Source organism: Sesamum indicum, linkage group LG11, assembly GCF_000512975.1.
Source record: "Sesamum indicum cultivar Zhongzhi No. 13 linkage group LG11, S_indicum_v1.0, whole genome shotgun sequence".
Taxonomy (NCBI): domain Eukaryota; kingdom Viridiplantae; phylum Streptophyta; class Magnoliopsida; order Lamiales; family Pedaliaceae; genus Sesamum; species Sesamum indicum.
Window position 1 is genome coordinate 14,769,240 of NC_026155.1, and position 20,003 is coordinate 14,789,242.

General features: G+C 35.9%; 4 protein-coding genes and 1 non-coding gene across 7 annotated transcripts; 2 read left to right on the forward strand and 3 right to left on the reverse strand.

The window, feature by feature from the left end:
- TRNAA-AGC lies at positions 679-751 on the forward strand. Its single transcript has one exon. It is a non-coding gene; the product is annotated as a tRNA-Ala (tRNA).
- On the forward strand, positions 1,257-5,309 carry LOC105174578 (acyl-coenzyme A oxidase 4, peroxisomal). Its single transcript, XM_011096724.2, has 13 exons — positions 1,257-1,455; positions 1,610-1,714; positions 1,890-1,996; positions 2,198-2,275; positions 2,371-2,494; positions 2,627-2,700; positions 2,789-2,848; positions 3,091-3,200; positions 3,531-3,690; positions 3,915-3,991; positions 4,363-4,534; positions 4,622-4,714; positions 4,883-5,309. The coding sequence occupies exons 1-13, from the start codon at positions 1,428-1,430 to the stop codon at positions 5,012-5,014; spliced, it is 1,320 nt and encodes a 439-aa protein (XP_011095026.1). The 5' UTR covers positions 1,257-1,427; the 3' UTR covers positions 5,015-5,309.
- Positions 5,903-8,038, reverse strand: LOC105174579 (PHD finger-like domain-containing protein 5B). Its single transcript, XM_011096725.2, has 2 exons — positions 7,653-8,038; positions 5,903-6,537 (listed from the first exon to the last, which is right to left on the reverse strand). The coding sequence occupies exon 2, from the start codon at positions 6,505-6,507 to the stop codon at positions 6,175-6,177; it is 333 nt and encodes a 110-aa protein (XP_011095027.1). The 5' UTR covers positions 6,508-6,537; positions 7,653-8,038; the 3' UTR covers positions 5,903-6,174.
- On the reverse strand, positions 8,465-16,509 carry LOC105174580 (phosphoinositide phosphatase SAC8). 3 transcript variants are annotated; one of them, XM_020697584.1, is made up of 20 exons: positions 16,006-16,505; positions 14,829-14,903; positions 13,749-13,876; positions 13,552-13,643; positions 13,420-13,477; positions 13,036-13,092; positions 12,763-12,796; positions 12,623-12,703; positions 12,439-12,545; positions 11,667-11,753; positions 11,488-11,565; positions 11,173-11,249; positions 10,683-10,781; positions 10,470-10,569; positions 10,216-10,324; positions 10,046-10,118; positions 9,853-9,946; positions 9,672-9,758; positions 8,877-8,943; positions 8,465-8,799 (listed from the first exon to the last, which is right to left on the reverse strand). In XM_020697584.1, exons 1-20 carry the CDS (start codon positions 16,163-16,165, stop codon positions 8,672-8,674), a joined length of 1,791 nt encoding a protein of 596 aa, XP_020553243.1. In that variant the 5' UTR covers positions 16,166-16,505; the 3' UTR covers positions 8,465-8,671. The 3 variants fall into 3 exon arrangements, 1 of the variants encoding a protein (XP_020553243.1); XR_002287976.1 differs by lacking the exons at positions 8,465-8,799; positions 8,877-8,943; positions 9,672-9,758; positions 9,853-9,946; positions 10,046-10,118 and having other exon boundaries at positions 10,269-10,324; positions 10,470-10,555; positions 16,006-16,509; XR_002287977.1 differs by lacking the exons at positions 8,465-8,799; positions 8,877-8,943; positions 9,672-9,758; positions 9,853-9,946; positions 10,046-10,118 and having other exon boundaries at positions 10,293-10,324; positions 10,470-10,577; positions 16,006-16,509.
- Positions 18,314-18,838, reverse strand: LOC105174581 (histone H4). Its single transcript, XM_011096727.2, has one exon. The coding sequence runs from the start codon at positions 18,758-18,760 to the stop codon at positions 18,449-18,451; it is 312 nt and encodes a 103-aa protein (XP_011095029.1). The 5' UTR covers positions 18,761-18,838; the 3' UTR covers positions 18,314-18,448.

Here is a 20,003-nt window from a genome sequence, read left to right on the forward strand (position 1 = left end):
CAAATCATGCAAATATTAGAATTGCTAAGAGAATTTGGAGCCTCAAAGTGCACGACCGTTTCAAACTCCTCATCTGGAGAACACTGTTTGATGCACTTCCTACTAAGGTTAAACGGATGGTTGCTTGTGTTATCCGTAATCATGAAGGTACAATTATTGGTGCAAAAAGTGAGGGAATTTGGGCTCATGATCCAACAGCTGCAGAAGTTTTGGCGTTAAAATATGCTTTTCTTATTCTGGATAACGCAAAGATTGACAAAGCCATTTTCGAGACTGATTCTCTGTTAGCTGCTGCAACGCTCGACGTGACCTGGCAAGCTTGGGCAAAAGTTATCAGCGCCAAAAAACTTTGTGGAAAGTGGCCTCTCGCTGGAGAAATTAAGAAAATTCATACAAGTTGTAATGAGATGGCTCATAGGGTGGCCCAGTGGCCAAGTAGATGTAATTGGTGTGGTTTTATTCCACCTTCCAAATCCCCCCAAGAAGCGTTTTGTGACATTGAAACTATGTGCTTTGAACCTTCTAATGCTTTTTTAAATGAAATCGCAATTCATCAAAAAGAATAAAAAAAAGGATTCAGTAGCGCATAGCATTCAAACTTTTGAGATATTGGTAGTTGTTCAATAGAAAACAAATAACAAGCGAGTGTAATAATGTCATATCGGAATGAGGTCAACAGGGGATGTAGCTCAGATGGTAGAGCGCTCGCTTAGCATGCGAGAGGTACGGGGATCGATACCCCGCATCTCCACATTTTCCATTGCTTAGATTTGGGGCTACCAACTTTATTTTGGGTTAGAGGAGAGGAGAGGAAGATACGATTACGTTTATATATCATTCTATGAAGAGCTCTTATTCACCAAAAGTAGCAATAAGATATATGTACTTATTTAGTTTTTAGTTAATAAATTATTAACTATTAATTTTAATACAACATTACGTAGGATTTCTTAATTATGACTATGTAATTTGTGCACCAAACATATTTATGTTTGATCTTTAATAAATTACATTATAACATATTCTTTTGAAATATAATAAAAAGAAATATTTCTTTTATTGAGTTAAAATTTAATTTCAAAAGAATGAGTTATAGAAAAATATATAAACACGTTACAAGACTAATATTTTTATACAAATTATTATTAATATTAGACTACATATGAAAATGTCAGACGAAAATGGGAGAATCGTGATATGTCATATCAGCGTTTTATAATGAAGCAAAAGGGTATTAAAGTGCGTGCCAATCCAATCTCTCTCATCATCCGCCAACCTTACTACCCGTCTAAGTCTGACTAAGAATAACCAAAACGTCACTCAATTTAATTACTGTTGTAGTATCTCCAACCCCTTCGCTTTTCTCTCCAAATCTCTGCAACTCTGCTTCTCCACCTTTATCGCACAGGTTCTGGAAATCAGTCGCCATGAAAGTTCCTCTTTCCCAAGCTCAAGGTTTTCTATTCTCCCTTTTGACTTGTTTGTTTTCAATTCAGTTGTCTCTCCTTTTTCATTTCCGTTTATTTTTTACAATTATGAGTTTTATGTAATCACATGGTTGAGTATCATTTATGTAATTGGATGAATAATACCATGAATGATGACGCAGAGGATATGATCAAGGAGGCAAAGAGCAACTATTTTGATTTGCCAGGCTTGGATGTTTCCATCGCGTTTCCCCAAGCAACCCCAGCTTCCATCTTCCCCCCTTGTGGTAAGATTTTTTTCCTTAATATTTCATCTATTTCTTTGATATGTATGTGCGGCCTTCAATCTGGGGCTCTGTTAGCAATTAAAATTTTGTGCCTGTGACACTTATGAAATAGTTGGTTTCTGGATGCTTTATATGATTTGTCGCCGTGCTAACTCTGAGCTCTTGAAACTCACAGTGTCAGATTATTATCAGTTTGATGATCTGTTGACTCCTGAGGAGCAAGCTGTCAGGAAGAAAGTACGAGAGTGCATGGAAAAAGAAGTTGCTCCAATAATGGCGAAGGTGCTTCTTGTTCTGTAATCAAACTTTATGTCTTCAGTTTCATATCATACCATAATATTTTTGCCCATTTTTTATGAATGTTTTTGCTATAAGTTCTGTAGCTATGTGTCACAAAATACATAAAATTGCATATAGATTTAAGCATAGATCCGGTCATGGTTTGTTTCTGACAAGGATGGTTTTGTAAATGTGCCTTTTTAGTATTGGGAGAAGGCAGAATTTCCATTTGAAGTGGTTCCAAAGCTTGGAGCGTTGTGCATCGCCGGTGGCAGTATCAAGGTTGTTAAACTGAAACTTTGCCATTTCTTCCAGTTCCTAGAATGATGGCTACAAGAATTTGGACCATGTGGTATCTAACTGGATATAGAATTCAGGGCTATGGTTGTCCGAACCTCTCCATTACTGCAAATGCCATTGCTGCAGCTGAAGTTGCAAGAGTTGATGCCAGCTGCTCTACTTTCATTTTGGTTCATTCTTCTTTGGCAATGCTGACTATTGGTATGTCTTGCTATTTTTTCTTGATTGATGGTCCTTGTTTTCTTTTCATGCTAGTTTTGGTTGATTTGTAGGTCATTTGCAGTTTATTTGTGTTGATGAACTTATTATGATTTCTTGGTCTGTCAAGGATAGGACTGTGTGGATCAGAAGCACAAAAGCAGAAATATTTACCATCTCTTGCAGTCCTAAAGACCATAGCATGTTGGGTGAGGAAGTCTTCTCAGTGCATAATATCCTGAACATTTGCCCTTCTCCATATTTCAATAACTATAGTATGGTTTTGATTGGACATAGGCTCTGACGGAACCTGATTATGGTAGCGATGCAAGTGCTTTGGGAACAACTGCAAGGAAGGTCTGGATAAATGTTACTATTTACCCCCCTCTCTTTCCTTCAAACATTGCGTATTGGTAATTGGGTATATTTACTTGTTTTGGGGTGTCACCATGGGGATAGATTGTTTAGAAGGAGTCTCACCAAAAATTTTCTTCATCCTGTTCAAAATGTATTGCATATCTTCTGTGTTAGTGTGTGTATGTGTGCACTTTGCATATGTTCTTCAATTGTAGATTGATTTATCGTTTTCAATTAATCAGGTTGAGGGAGGCTGGATTCTTGATGGGCAAAAGCGCTGGATAGGCAACAGTACTTTTGCGGATGTTTTAGTTGTTTTTGCTAGAAACACCTCCACAAATCAGATAAATGGGTAAGTGAAAAAAATATAGCCTCTTGCTTGTGCCCCTTCTCTGCATAATTGAGAGTCTTATCTATGGAAACGCATCGATTTAGATAATCCAGTTTCCAATTAATCAGTATCAGCTTTTTCTTTTAGTTCTTTTGTGCTCATTGCGGTTTTGCTGGCCTTTCTCCTAAGTGATACCAGTCAGCATTTGTGCTGCTAATGGTCGAGACCTGGCGGATATATTTGGTGCAATATCTTCTTTATGGAAAAGCATCTGTCATGTACTTTGGAATTATGGTATAATAAAGCTATCTATGTCTGTAATATCTAATGGCTGATATGCATCTGCTACAGATTCATCCTAAAGAAGAACACTCCAGGTTTACAAGCTACTAAAATAGAAAACAAAATTGGCCTGAGAATGGTTCAAAATGGTGATATTCTATTGAAGAGCGTTTTTGTCCCTGACGAAGACAGACTTCCTGGAGTTAATTCTTTTCAAGATACAAGCAAGGTATCAAATTGTGGTACTTGACCATCAGTCCAATATTCTGTTTGGTTCTTAGATGTTAAATGCCCGGATATGTGACATCAAACATCCTTTACATAATTCATCTCTTGAACAAATTTACTAGCATATATTCTCAATTATTGTTGTAATATTACATCCCTTGCTCGATTACGTTTAATACTTTAATCTATATTTACCTTTCTGATTCAACTTTATCTGGAAAATAGGTGCTTGCTGTTTCGCGCGTCATGGTCGCCTGGCAACCTATTGGCATATCAATGGGCGTTTATGATATGTGTCACAGGTAGTTAATAATGCCTTTTAATTTTATTATGGTTTAAACACTCATTGAAGTGGATTATCAGAAGGAAAACGTAAGGTCACCTTACCAAATCTTGGTCGTCAAAAGTATGATATTTTTCTGCTCCACTATGTCAGTGTGAAGTTTGAATCACAGACTCTAAATTAGTACCAGACCGTTCTTGTTGCCAACCTGTGCTTCAACTGGCCTTCTTTAAATATGCATGAATTATCTTAATGAAATGTTTTTCAGCTTCTTTGTAATGGCATAGAGCAATTGAAATTATAATTTATCAATCCTTAATGTACAGTTATTTAATTCCTTTATATTCCCTCTTGAGGCTTTAATGTGAACTTGATGTCTGATGCTGGAAGGTACCTGAAGGAGAGGAAGCAATTTGGTGCTCCATTGGCAGCTTTCCAGCTCAACCAACAGAAACTAGTTCGCATGTTAGGTAATGTTCAGGCAATGTTTCTTGTTGGTTGGCGTCTATGCAAGCTGTACGAGAGTGGAAAAATGACTCCTGGTCATGCTAGCATGGGCAAGGTAAAATGTCGCTGTTCTGATTTAATCGGGAATCGGGGAATAATTAATGTTTGGTTTCTTAACCAATGGGTTTATGGTTTGTGTCAGTCTTGGATTAGCTTGAAGGCTAGGGAAACTGTTTCTCTTGGGCGAGAATTACTTGGTGGCAATGGAATTTTGGCTGACTTTCTCGTTGCAAAGGTGTGATAGCATGTCTTGTACTATATTATTTTTACCCAAAGTAGGGATATATATAAAATATTCGGCCATGTGTCATCCTAGAACGCACTAGAGTTTTAACCTTGGTTAGTTCAAGTTATGATGTGTAGCTGATGACTTGATTTTTTTGCTTTGGTGGTTTTTGCTCAGGCTTTCTGTGATTTGGAGCCTATATACACGTATGAAGGTACTTACGACATCAACACCTTGGTAACAGGCAGGGAGATAACTGGCATTGCCAGTTTCAAGCCAGCTGCATTGAGCAACCGGAGCCGTCTCTAAACTTGCTCGCACTCATGCCCAGGATGCTAAAATCATGCTTCAAGTTGGGGGATCTGTCTAAGTTGTGGCCAACAGTGGATCTTAGCTGGGCTCTGATGTATAATTTAAGGAAACCAACATAATGGAGTCGCAAGCATAAAGTTTACTTGCCCCAGAGAAACTGTTGTTTGTGACCAGTTTAAGTTCTTGTAATAAATTTATCTACTAAATTTTGCTGCCTATTGTTGTTTGACACATATTTTAGTATATCGACATTGCATCTCCAGATTATAATTCATTATATTTGCAGTGTGAATTGTGGACTTTTAACATTCTGACATTTCGTCCTCTGTGGAGAAAAGGCTAATGGATTTAGAGAGGGAGTCTTTTAGAGAATAGGTTGCTCTCAAGGCGTTCTAAGAGTTAAGTGCACCTTTAACTGGTCCAATAAGCAATGTTGTAACGAAGATTTAAAGTCCGTCTCCGCCAGTGATATTCTTTACCCAGCAGTCAGTACGCTTCAATCAAACCCTGATGAATACAAGGGGTTCTTAGCATAATGTAACCCCTACGAATTTTGAGCCGCCCAGTCGCATGTTGGACGCTTTTCTTCTTGGAAGTGTAATGACTTGAAATATTTGGTGGCTTCCCAGTAGCTCGGATATTATGAGGAGCTTGTGGAAGACTCGGCACTAACAGCATCTAAATCGTTCGGAAATTAAATATGTAATTTGGCAAATTTTTTCTTGATTGGATTTTTTCGCACAGTACCAATATCATCCATATCACATGGGGCGCTTGCATTTTCCCAATCATGAAACCATGAACTGCGAACCAAATTGACTTTTAGTACCTTTTACATTTTACATACTACAAATACAAATTTCGCCAATCAAAATCTCAGAGGGGTTCAATCAATAGTAACTTTTCTGTAATAAAACGAGACGAAGCTCAGCTCTTTTACCAATCAACACAAAAGAAATGCAAGAAGATGAATATACATGAACTAAATACAGCCACAATCTTCCAGGAACACTACAGAATATCAGCATTCAGAAGAAGGGACCCCGTTGTTTTGTTATCAACTAAAAAATTATGTGACTTCAATGTCAAACAATTTCCCCATCACAAGAATGCAGCAATATGACTATGAAAATGGGGAAAGCCACAATCAGCAAGCATCATCTCTTCTTGAAGCCATATTTCTTCCTCTCATAGAACAAATCAGTCTTGGCGCTACCCAAATTTACTATCTTCGGACACCCATCCCTGTCTTTTTCCAGCTGAGTGCACTCTTTGCAATAGTAGGCATCTGAGATCCCCACCCCTCCACAGATTACACACCGCCCTTGAAAAGATCCATAGTTGCACTCATCACATATCCGTACAAGAGTGCAAGGACGCACATATGAATCGCATATCACGCATTTACCATCATCTTTTTCACATAGCCTGCCTATCGCTATTCCTGGCTGCTTGCGGCACATGATTAAATCAGGATGATGTTTAGCCATAACCCCTGGACCTCTTCCTACAAATATTCACTGCATGATATTACCCATGTTACAGTCAATAGTTTATTTCACATGAAGAACATAATTTCTTCCTATCAGAGGAAGCAGGAACCGAGATTAACATAAAAAGAAGAATCATATCCTTAATGGTTTTGTATATTGCCATAGCAAAAAGCATAATTACACATGCCAATATGGTAGAAACCATCCTCTCTTCTATGAAAAAGCCAAACTGTGATTTCTTTGACACCTTTCCAATAACAACCACAACATTCGTTTTGTCCTTAACTAAGAATATGAGTTCAAAACTCAAACATAGGGTTCCACAACAGAAAAGAATAATACAAAATTGATATAAGTGATGCATGATGATATAGGCTGCTAGTAATCAAGCATACAAACAAATATGTCTAAAAACATCCAGAAGAGCTGTAGACCTTCTAGAGAGTTTGAGCTAAAGAAAGATATACTTTACGTGCTATGCAGGAAAGACTAATAAATTAGTGGGCTGCACCGCCCATTGTACGACTTCATAAATAGCACCTATATCACTTGCACAACTGGTGAATAGGAAGAGGCCGACACCCTTTCACTATAATAATGGAGAACATATTGGCTTGAGTAAGGACACAAGATTAATCCAATAAAATTTGGGCACATTTTCGGTTCTTCACCGTCGGAAGTTCCTTACCACATCACATGAAAAGTCCAGATGTTTTTCACTTTTGCCAGCTGACTTAGTTCTAAGATTTAGAAATGCTAAAAATTGGATACTTTGTTGCAGTAACAACTGAGAATTTTAAGCTATCACTTGAGTTACTAAGATGAGCAGCCACAAGGTTCCTAGATGTCTCCAATTCATTGCTTTCACGACAAATACACCCATTTAAAGTCTAAGGTTTCTCAATACACGTTATATTTTACTCAAATTATTACTCTAAAACAGAAAATTCACTTGAATCTTATCTTAAAAGCGCTGTAAAGATTATATATAAAACCCTCGGTCTCTCCTCTTTATTCCACATAATTTTCAAACAGAAAAATATTGATCACATATTTAATCAGGACATAATCACAAAATAGGGCACAGAATCCCTCAGTGTTCATGTGCTCGCGTGAAGTGCATGAGAGGGAAAAGAGAGAACCTGCAACGACGAGGCGCCGATTGAACTGCGCAGACGTGATAAGGAAGTCTGATCGCCTTTTATATTTTCCTTTCCCCTTTTTCTTGTTCTAGGTCAATCATATGTATCTTCATGAGCTGGGTTTTATCATTTAATCCCTCATCTCCATTTAATTGCATCACTCACCTCAGAAAGTAACACTGTTTATGTGGGCTCCTTCATTCATTTTGTTAAAAGCAACAGTGTTAAGAGCTCTGACCTCCTCCTTTGACTTTCAAGTCTTTTAATCTCACGAAGCTACATTGGGATTAACCACTCGGTGGCTAGGAATATTTGAAATGAACTTTCTGTTGGACAATAAAACCTGTGACGCTGTGTGGCAAAAAAAAGTCATTGCTCTGAATTCAAAACTTTGGTAAGATTGAAGTGCAATTATTATAAAAATGTTTGGTTCCTAAGATTAACAAATACTTTCTAATACGTGCATTCATAACAAAGAGGTAGAATAGTAGATTAACAAGTTAAACATGGAAAGAAAGAACCAAAAACAGTAGAGAAAGAGAAGAAGAGAGCTCAGTATCCGTGTGTCAAATGATATACAACCGAAGCCTATTTACAGAGAGAAAAGGTTTAGGTTGCTGAGAGATGTTGTCCAAGATGAAAATACTATAGGAGAACGCTATAAATGCCATTATTATAAGTAAACAAAAAAACCTGAAGTGTGACATTTATGCCTACATCTTGATTATCCAGATGAACTTATGCTGATTCACAAAATTAGTATAATTCAATAAAAACACAAAGCCGCCAAGTAAGTTGCAGACTATTAAACATTTATCAAACAGACACAGGCTTTTATTAATCTTTTACTAAGTCCTTTTAACTTTTCTGCATACCAACCTCGTCTTCAACCAACATACAGGGTTCAAAGATTGTACTACTGCTAGTACATTTTACAAAGTTATTATAAAAAATAAAGTATGTGACACAAAGTGTTTATAGAAAATGAAGTAAATAGAGCAGAGTTTGCCAAGCGTCCGTTACAACAGACCACAGAGCCGAGGCCTCGAACAAATTTGCCTTCCATTGGCTTTAATTACTGCCATCACACCAGCAGTTAGACCAGCACAGATCACCGAAGATAGATATTGATGTGCTTGTCTTCCCGCTGCAGTAAAATCACACAATCTTAGCGACTATTATCATAGCACTAGAGTCATCAAGCATATCAGAATTTGCCAATACCTTGGTTCAATGTGATTGAGGTCACTGTCAATCCTCCAACTAGTAAAGCTGATGCAACAGGAAGATACTGAAAATTTACAGTTGCAAAACAGGAAAGTAGTCATTGCATAGTTCAAAATGAAACCGAACAAGATATTAGCAGCTTATAGTGGCATTTGAAGATGAAATGTGTCAAAAATTAAAATAAAAAATACAGGTACCATGCAGACAGGTTGATTAACAGCAGCTATGCACTAGTTAAGGGAAGTAGGACAAACTTAGAAGAAATTTTTCATCTGAAATTAAATGAGATGGAATGTGTTGTAGAGATATGAAGCTTTTCGAGTTAACTTTAGGGATGATCCAAGACAGATTTGACAGGAAATGTGGATCCATGTAATTCCTTGATTTGAACTGCCTAATCTTATTTTCCCATTCCAAATTGAAATGTGATAAATATGCAGTTTAATAAGAGATCTGTTGTTGATATCAACTTTTCGTCCTATATATAAGCTTTCCCATCAGAAAGGAGATAAAGTAACTTGGTCTATTTTTGTTATTTCTCTTCTGAATCCATTATTGATTGACAGCATATTGTTGACATTGAGGTCATGCAATAAGCCAGCCAAAACAGCAGTAGATCTTCATTAAGAAAGTGGTTAGTTTTTTAGGGTGACAAAAGGAGATGTGCACATGTCTACCCTATGAATGTTACAAGCAACAAATATGCGTCCAAACTATGTAGGAGCAACACAGATATGCCATTCCATGAAACCTGAAATTGAAGGTCATTTACGGGGAGAGGTTATTGCTTACAGAGAGGGTATCAAATCCTCTAGGCTGGGAAGGAGAGGGGCCATTTCTGTTCACAGTATAGCGACCACTGATAAGGTCAATTGCATCCTGTGAGATATCAGCGTGTCAGAATCCTCCTTATATATTTAATCCATGGATGAAAGAATAGAGCATCTATGACCAGTAATACTCGATGGCTTGCCTGTCGAACTCCATCGTGAAAATTATTTAAGTAATATCTTGAGAGGGCACTCATCCCATCTTTGATAATACCAGCCATTGTCTGTTTTCCATATCTGAGACATAATAAGTCACAGAAAGGATGAAAACCTTCACTGATTATATTTAATCTAATAGAATGTACTTGCAGAAAAATTGCATTTTCCTTAGGTTACCTTACAAGGTCCCGTTTCAGTGCATGGGTTCCAGAGTACTCAAGGCTTATTTCATCCCCATGATCCACCCATACTATCATGAAAAACAAGGGTCAGCACAAGGAAAAAAGAAGTCGCTAATATTCTATAAACAGAATTAATCAAAGAAGCATCAATTATTTGGTCCGTACAAGTCTTAAAAATTTCAAAATCTTCACTAAACATCGAAATACATTCGGTTGAAGAAATTGCACCGACTCTCTGCAGCTGAGAATTTAAAGACTTCTGCCCAAGGTAGCTCTGCATGTAAAACATCAAATACTTGATACACAATTCATTCTGAAAATATCTTCCATAAATGAAGCAAACATTTTTAAAAATTGAGAATCCCAGGGAAAGTGGTGGCATGTAATGAAATGGAAGAAACAGATATGTCGCCTCAAACCTGTGTAACATTTGTTCTATCAAGGCAATCAATGCAGTTAGATCTAACTACACCTTCCTGTTCTGCTAACACCTTCCCTTCAGGATCTAAAAGGAAGTATCTGTTCAGCTGGAATAGTAAATATTAAAAGAGTATAACAAAGATCCAGCATAGTAGTATTCTTGCAGCCACTTCATGAAATCGAATTATCAAAATGGAATGTTCCTTAATTACCCTTGCTTCTCAAAGTCTTCTGCGAGTTGGTCGTACATGAGTCGTATATTCTCAAAGTTCCCATTGCCACACACTTGGTGAAAGTCAAATGAGACGTACCTGGAGCAATAGCATATAAACAACATATATTTTATATTTTCACCACTTGTACATGGTGATATTGGAGAATGAAGATAAAAATTTTGGAAGAAACCACAATACTGCGAATCCAAATTAAGTATAAATACATTGTTCGCACTACCTATTTATCAGTTGTCAATACCTACAACACCAATTTGGACCAACAACTGAAATTGTGATCCTCAGATGTTCGCTAAGAATTGATAGATAGCATAAACGCATTTTATGTCCGCTATTTCTGTCTCTCAACCAATTTCTGAATTATCTAAGTGGAATATGAATACTCCTTTTTCATTCCATTTCCTTCCCTAACAGATATGCAAACAGGATAATATAAGAGATATATATACAACAAATGGAGAAAAATCACCTCACTTTAGGAAGCTTTTGCATTAGCTTTTGCATTTCTTCTGCATAAGCCATACTTAACAAACCTTCATCTCCATGCTATACGATACAAGCAATAAAGGACTAAGGATAAGTATTGAAAAGCGAAACTTTTAGAACACTATTGATCTGGCTATAAGGACTAGCAGCTCTATTGGTGCAAAATGAAAATTAGAGATTAAAAAAGGTGCAAATGCATCCAGAAAACTTCTCCATAATTTCATAAAACAAAAAAATGATTCAGCCTAGATTCTTCAGCGACCAAATGCTTGAGAGGTATCAACCAAGAATATCTGACCTTATCCGTTAGGTCAACCGCAATGCAACCTCCATACCTTTGCAATATATCATTAAAATGGCGCTCCACGACTTCTGACTGAAAATAAGAAAAACACTACTGCTAACAATGACAAAATAGGGAGTACAAGAAATACACAACGGTAAAATGGGAGGAAAAATGTAGGGGCATGTACATACTGTCTGTTCATGATGAATTATATTGAGTCGTGGTTTATAGCTCAAATCAACAATTTGCTCCCACAGAAGTGGAATTGACCCCCGAACCTGAGGACCAAAGACATAATAAACTTGTTTCCTGACGGTTGAAATGCAAAGGATATGAATATATGCTGCAAAACTTTAATTGACAAGTCTACAGAACTGTTAATAATGGGGACCCAAAACAAGAACATTTTGATAAATTGGAGGATTTGATGTAATGTCAGGGAATCATAGCTGATGAGTAGTAATTGTGGCTGGAACTATATCACAAAAAGAGTGCATTATGGTTTTCTTTGAGAGAAACAAAAAAAAAATGCAATCAGAATCAAGGAAAAATGAAAACTCAATGCTCCCAATTAAACTAAAAATTGATCTCAACAAATTTCATCACCTTCATTTTTGAGATATTTTCCCTACTTCACAATAAGTATCCTCAAGTTAAAGTTTAGAAATACTTGGAATGCAAAAATGTGTTCCAGCGCCTAGTTGTTTTCACACACATTTACTGAAAAAAAATCAAAATATGAAACTACTGAGCTGCACATATTTGTGAGAGTACGTTCACCAGCACTAAGAATGAAGTATTAACATGACTGTTAATGCCTACTGTTATATGCCAAAGACACACGCTCAATCCATCTTTCTGGAGAGGCGGTAATAACAACAGATTCACAAATAAGACGAGGCTTCAGTAATAAACAACGGTAATCTATCTCCAACCAGAGTGATGATGATAACTTTAGTAAACCTGCAGGAAAGAGGAAATATGGCCTTCAAATTCCAGCAGCTGCTCAGTTTCTATGAAATTAGCAGTATCTCCACCTAGATTAGCTCCTCTTCTCCACATTCTTGTCCCTAAGCTCAAATTGCCAAAAAAGTATTCAAAGAAATGTCACAGGGAAATTGATCAAATATAAACCATATTTTTGTACCTAGGCGCCTTGTACACCTCCGAGAGAGTAATTTTATAACAGCTGGTGAATTTTTCAGCTTCATTTCTCCAGTCTGAAAGCTTTAGCCTTAGTCAAGTGAAACATAACTCTATGTTCTTTTTGGTTTTCAATGAGCATATTTCCTTGTAATAAAGGGATGATAAATCCATCAAGCTGCAAGAAGAAAGTCCAAAAATAAGAAAGTAATATATTATAATAATTCATACACTTACATTAATGCTCATGCAAAAACAGAATGTTTTTCTTCATATTTCTACCTTGAGAAACTACCACTCTGGTCAGAAGAGATAAGAAATCATTGATGCAATTTATATTAACAAATCATCCAACAAAGGACATGAATCAATAAACTTTCTTGGCTGCACCAGTAGAAGGAAATATTTATTTCTGACCTTGTTTTCAATAAGTTCCTCCAACAGATTCCTATTCCAAACAAATCGTGGATCACCCTGCAGTTCACCAGAAGAAGTCAATTTAACAGCATCAATTTCAAAGGGAAAAATGAAATTGAAACTGTTGGAAGTAACTGCAATGCTGAAGCAAGATAAATGTCGTAGGACAATTAAATAGATTTTTCCAGATCAATAATTAGGTTTCTCAAGGAAGCAATCATTCCGTGTAAAATAATGAATTAGTCCCAGGAGATTATCTGCTTGCATGAATCAAGCAAATGACATAGAAGTTGCTTCGTGTTTAATATGCATCATCCTCATTGGACCAAATGTAAATTCATCAGCAAGGCATATATCAACGCTCAGTAGTGTAGTTCAATATACCTGCTTCCAAATTGGTTTGCTCTCCCATCCTGTTGCCAGCTTGCATCTCCTCTGCAAGCTGGTAACTACATCAGCTTTCTCAAAAACAATTCAATATAAACACTAGAGCAGGAGCCTACATTGAAAACTTACTTTAGTGTTATATCTGTTCCATAAGAAAAATACAAGCCTGGAGTTGATTCCACTATCTTCAACAGGGTCATATAGTAATCTTCATCTCTTTTCTGTAGAAAGATTAGGCAAGTATTGCAATTTAACAAGTTTACTAGTAGCAAATGAATGGATAAACTTTGAGAATTTAATTAAAATCAAGAGATGTACAATCATACTTCTTGACTTGTTAAGAATCTCGAAGCCCCGTTGCAGGACAGAAACTTCATTGATGTAACCAAGAAAACAGGAAACCCAAGATAAGTTCCGACCTCCTTCCTAGAAGTTATAACAAGAACATATGTACCTATAGAAAGGCTGCATATCAGTTGGCCCCTAAGGTAGACAGAACAATAACATATTATCAAATAAACCAAAAAGCATAGTAACAAATGAATTTAATTTTAAGCATCCACAGGCCATTTCAATCACACTCTCCAATGTTAGAACTGAAAAACAAGCCAAACTTGACTGCAGCTCGATTTATTAGCCTCTGGTCTCCATCCCAGGTCATCCTCCAAAATGAATTCCATCATGCTGCAATCTGGCTGGCACCCATCCCCATTACTTTGACTTTAACTCTCTCTCACTCTTTGTGATGGTAAAAGGACTTGGTATCGGAATGGGAGAACTTATAAACAAAGGAAAAGCTCCGCGAAGTTACTCAACCCAAACGAAAGGTGGACCAGAAAATAAAACTGACAGCTTGAAATTTTACTAGGCAAAAATTGGATGCATAAAGTACAAAGGATAGTCAAAAGGCAGCAAACAGTCTCCAGCATAATTACGCTTTAGTTTTTATAAAAAGAGTTGCATTTACTCTCATTTCAATTTGTGAGACCAATTAAATGCTTCCTCTATCAAACCACAGTGTGATCCAAATTGTAGTATTCCAAAATTACATAATGATAGATTTCTCAGTTTTTTATTATTCCGATTATAGAAACCACATTTCTCAAACTCTTGTATTAATCATAAAATAATTAACTTCACAAGCATATTTTGTCCTTCTATTACATGAAATGTTAAGCAGTTACACCTTCTCCCTCTCACATATGCAGTTTTTAGTCTTTTCCTCCTTTTTCCGGATGGACATTGCTGCCTCCTCCAACATTAACATTCAGCACAAAGGCTCACATGGTACAGGATATTGCCGGATACTTTTGCATCTGTATAAGCTAATGCTGATGCAAAATAACGATAAAGCACAAATTTGTTTTGATGTAACAGACAAATCCATAACCAGTTCAAAATAGCACCTGCCAGCAACCTAATTGTTCCAGCAACCCCATATATGGTTGAGACTTTAGAAGGACTTCCAGAGGGGTCATCACCTATAATGAAAAATTAATGCAATATGATCAGAAGCAGATTGTGAATGAAACTTCAGCATTGAGATTTCACTCACGAGAAAGAAATAGAAAAAGGAAACGATTCAAAATATTCTTCCTACGACCTTGCAATAGCTTATTCTGAATCACACTAGGGTTGCAGTTGCTTTGCATCTGTATGGTTTATCTTCAGTAGAAGTTAATAGAACAATATGGTTTGAAGAAATAACTACTTTTATAGTTCTGTTTACAAATGGGAATCCAAACTGTAGACTTAAGAAAGGAAAACCAAATTGCTAAACTCATCAAAGAGTATCCGGCAGGAATCTAAATGCGTAGACTTAAAAAATGAAAACCACATTGCCAAACTCATCAAAGAGTATTCAGAGTATACCACAGCTTCCTGGAATTACAATCAAGATCACCACAGGATATTGTCTATCAATGAGTATGTTGACAAGAAACCAATGATATCAACACTGCTCAAAATCAAAAGGTATCATTTGTATCTACCAACTGGATACTAAAGAACGTCAAGCTACTAATTTCATTTTTATTACCTACTTCTAAACATAGAAATGGGATAAGTGTGCCCTAACTTAATCTTTGAGTAAGCTAATACAACAAGACATCCATTCACTTAAAGAAACAAGGGCTTCGCACAAGCTAAATAGAAGCAAAACAAAACCCGCATACAAACAAGACAACTCCTCCAAATAGATAATTCAATTTTCTCTGTTGTTTAGACGTATGTAGGCTGTTAAAAGAACGGCATGCCTAAATCTTTTGAATAAATAAATTGCGAAAAGCCTACTCATCGAAAATAAAATAAAGGATGTTTCCACAAGACAAATATACTAAGCGTTCGTAAAAGGTATCGCTAAGCTAAATTGTAGCAAATTCGACATTTTCAAAAAAGAATATATATATATGTGCTTCTGAATCAGTTAATTGCACCAAATCCTGCATTCTATCAAGTTATTCCTCCGGGAATCAAACAGCGTTCTATCTCATTCATTGAGAATCTAACAAACAGCAGATTCTTCTTTGAATCTTTTGCAGCTTCAGAATTTTATTGTGCAAGGAAAGGAATAAAGAAACTGACTGTTAAGCTTGTCGATGTTCCCGTCAAGGCGGCTTATAGAGAAGCCTTGATCCGGCGATTCCACGGATTTGATCACGAATTTTTCCGTGTACTCTTCTAATACCAGCTCGCTCCAGAGCTTGAAAGAACTCGTGGAATTCGATTCCATATCCGTCTCCATTTCTCCTTTTTATGAATTAATCTCCGTAGCAGATGAGAAAAATGTCGGATTCAAGTTTAGGGAAAAGAATTCCGGATGGTTGGCCGTAATGACGAGTCAACTACTGAAATGAATTATAGGGCGACTGATTGATAAACAGAAATTGCGAGAAGGCTGGTCTGGACCTGGCTTGCTTCGGTACAACTGTCGGATTAATTAATGAGGAATTGATTGATCATTCTCTTATCATGGATTCCAGAAACTCAGAAGAGAAGCCGCTGATGATATTACAAAAACGAAACGCTTTGCCCAACAAATGTTGCACTTATCTTAAATCTTTTACTTTCTTTATTACAAAATATATTTGATTGACTATGTTAATAAAAAGAAGAATAAACAAACTCCAATGATGCCTTGTTAATTATAAATCCTTTCCGCTTACTGATATAATTAATTTGTAATTAGTATTATCATTATTAAAGATTAATTAAATACAACACAGCAAATATGAATTGTGAAAAAACAGATAACAATTCACATTATAAATTACTGGACCTCAATAATTGGTCAACTCAAAATCTTACTGGGCTCTTCCTGAATGTTGATTATCACAAACCCAAATAGATGAGAGAATGGCACATTTCCGCAGTTGCTTTCTACTTTTCCATACTCATCGGTTCACGTCTATAAATGAGCTTGCCCATCATTTTCGAGCTTTCAATTATTGAAAATTAATAAATACGACACACATTCTATACATGTATATAACTTTTAAGAAATATTTAAAATAAAATACTTTTAAAATTATATTATTTATTTCTTTGCAGAGTTAAAAAATGAAAATGCATGAGGAAAAAAACTATCAAAAATAATTTTAAAAAATATCATGAGGATGAAAGTTTAAAAATAATTAATAAATCTAATATTTAAAAAAAAAAACATATCAAAATTAATTTAGACACCAGATGAACCCTCTCGAACAATATATAGTATAGATTAATGTGTGCAACACATAGGAAAGTAGAGAAAATTTAAAAACATTTATTATTTAAAAATACATTTCAATTATACAAATTTTACTGTTTAAAAAAACAAAAAATAGAAAAATTACGAGCTTAAAAGATTAAAACCCATGGGAGCTGAGGTAATGGAAAAGTTGGAACTTACGTAAAAGAATAAAATATTTGATAAAATAATATTAAATAATAAAAAAATGACAGAGAACATGTAAGCGGTAAGCCTCGAAAAAAGTGATATTCCTTAATAAAGTAAAAACCAATTAATTCAATCAACGGGGGTGGAAAAGGTAACTCGGAATAAATTATTTCTAGTTGTTATGCATTCTTAAACCCCTTTTACCCGTATAACTATTTTTGTTTAAGAAAAAACAAAACTGTCTAGAAACAGCCACGTTCCACGCCTGGGTGTCGTAAGGAAACACAGCAGATGCACTACTAACCCACCCACCCATTTTAAAATTCTATGGCGTCGGCTTGCCAGTGGTCCACCAAAGAATTTCACATAATTATCATCGAAGCAAAGCGTAATGGAATATCCATAAACTTTACCCAGAAAATCAAGATAATTGTGTAATAAACTTATGGTAGTGTAATTTATGGAGCTAAAAATAGAATGACAGTGGATCTGTGTTTAAATGCAAAAAACAGATGGCCCCAAACCTCAAACGAGCACAGTTAGAATGATGAGATAGTCGGAACGCCCAAGAACCTACAGATTGGAAAAGAAAGTTGATATACAAACGATCAAATAAGAATCAGATGTTCAGCACATCGAAGAAAACGCCAACAAAGAATTAAGGTTTTCTGTGTACGGGCAAAATTGCAGAAAGGGGTATATCCAAGGTCCACTCAGCATGAACAAAATTCCACACCCAAAAAACTTACACAAAGAATTGGATTAAGGCCGAAATATCCTAATTCCAACCCACACATCTTGGGTGAATATAATCAGGAAAAATATCGTTACACGTGATACAGAACTTTACTAAACTTGATAAATCACATAGGATTAGGGCATCGAGAATTTAACACAAAAAGTATAAAAATAGAGAAAGCAAACTTCAAACTAGGCTTGATTGAACCATTAAGAAAAAGCAACAAGCAGCCAAAACTCGGAAACAAGAAATAAGATATAATGAAACAAAAAATGTAAAGAGGTTAGTAGAAAATCCAATTTCATGTGAGGAAGAACAAACATACACGAATCTTAGATAGATCATATTGCAATCGTTTACATGATACAAAAAACCCTAAATCTACATCTATAAACCCTAACGCTATGAACTTAACCGCCAAATCCGTAGAGAGTTCGTCCCTGCCTCTTAAGGGCATAGACAACGTCCATCGCTGTAACAGTCTTGCGGCGAGCGTGCTCGGTGTAGGTAACAGCATCGCGAATAACATTCTCAAGGAAGATCTTGAGGACACCACGAGTTTCCTCGTAGATGAGCCCGCTTATACGCTTCACTCCGCCTCGGCGCGCCAGCCGGCGAATAGCGGGCTTTGTGATACCCTGGATGTTGTCTCTTAACACCTTGCGGTGGCGCTTTGCCCCGCCTTTGCCCAAACCCTTTCCTCCCTTTCCTCTCCCTGACATTTTTTCTTGCCCTAGTTTTCAACTTCTTTGAATAGAAATGAACTCTTACAGAGCAGCTCGAAACTGTTTGAAGCTAACAAGCGGAGGGAAAAACTATATATAGGGGAGATTATGTGCGGTGGATGATCTTTTGCCGTTGGATTGAAAGTTAATCAACGGCCAAAGGAAAAGATCCGTGTCCAGAGACATGGATTAATTACAACCATTGATAGAGACTCCATCGACGGCTTCGACTTAAAAGTTAGACGAAATGGAGCGGATGATGAATTGAAGATCAGATAAGTCTACTTGGATTACGGAGGACTGTTTTGCACCGTTGATAAGGAGATTTAATCGACGGTTTACTGAGAAGATCCGCGTTCAGTGGGTTAGATGCTTGTGAACCACTGATAAGGACCCAATCGACGGTTGGCAAATAAAGCAACATAAGATTGAACTGATTGCATCATCGTAATTACATATTTCCATGTAGATGCAATTTTTGGACATTTTCACTTTTACATATAGCTAGTAACTATAGTAACTAATGTAAGAAGGTACCGTAAGCTTATTGCCACAATCTTTATTTTATATTAAGAAATAAATAAGTTAATATTATATTAAAATAATTTTTAGTATATGTAAATTTTAAAATTTTATTAGTAAAATTATTCATCAAACAAAAACAAAAAAAATTTATTAATAAAAATATTTATGAAAATAAGTATTATGAATCTATTCTAAATTATTCAATTTAAATAAATAAAAATTACAATCAATGATCAACGATCTAGTCGCTATTTTCAGTGAATTTGATTATTTTTTATAAAAAAATGATGTACCGATATCATAACAAGAAAAAAAATTGTTTATATGTATAATAGAGTAAACGAAATTGGACTTCAAAAGAATTTCATATTAATCCAGTTTTATACTTCTTCTAAACTATTATTCCTAATCAATCACCAATGTTTTTTTCTTATATCTCCACTTCTACTTCCACATTTCTTATACAACTACTTTCAAACAAACCAAACAAAGTCGCAGTCTTGTGCAAAATTCTAGTGTAAAAGAACAATCACAATCTTCATTATTTTCTTTTTATTAAAATCGCCAGACTTGGGTTTTCACATACAAGAAACTAGAAAGTAGAGAGTGAAAGCAACTAATGAAAATTGATTTTTAATCACATTCTTCTCACAGAAAATTTATTTATATCAGTGTTTGCTCTTCTTTCATGTGAAACAGAACATAAGTTAGAAGT

What these genes read in the sequence shown, in the direction of transcription:
- LOC105174578 (XM_011096724.2), top strand. Translation starts at nt 1,428, where the DNA reads ATGAAAGTTCCTCTTTCCCAAGCTCAAG. An exon ending in TCGCCGGTGGCAGTATCAAG is followed by an intron (nt 2,276 to 2,370) that starts GTTGTTAAACTG and finishes TATAGAATTCAG; the next exon opens with GGCTATGGTTGTCCGAACCT. An exon ending in GTCATGCTAGCATGGGCAAG is followed by an intron (nt 4,535 to 4,621) that starts GTAAAATGTCGC and finishes GGTTTGTGTCAG; the next exon opens with TCTTGGATTAGCTTGAAGGC.
- LOC105174581 (XM_011096727.2), bottom strand. Translation starts at nt 18,760, where the DNA reads ATGTCAGGGAGAGGAAAGGGAGGAAAGGGTTTGGGCAAAGGCGGGGCA.
- LOC105174579 (XM_011096725.2), bottom strand. Translation starts at nt 6,507, where the DNA reads ATGGCTAAACATCATCCTGATTTAATCATGTGCCGCAAGCAGCCAGGA.
- LOC105174580 (XM_020697584.1), bottom strand. Translation starts at nt 16,165, where the DNA reads ATGGAGACGGATATGGAATCGAATTCCACGAGTTCTTTCAAGCTCTGG. An exon ending in GATTCTTAACAAGTCAAGAA is followed by an intron (nt 13,644 to 13,748) that starts GTATGATTGTAC and finishes ATCTTTCTACAG; the next exon opens with AAAAGAGATGAAGATTACTA. An exon ending in GAGGTGTACAAGGCGCCTAG is followed by an intron (nt 12,546 to 12,622) that starts GTACAAAAATAT and finishes ATTTGAGCTTAG; the next exon opens with GGACAAGAATGTGGAGAAGA.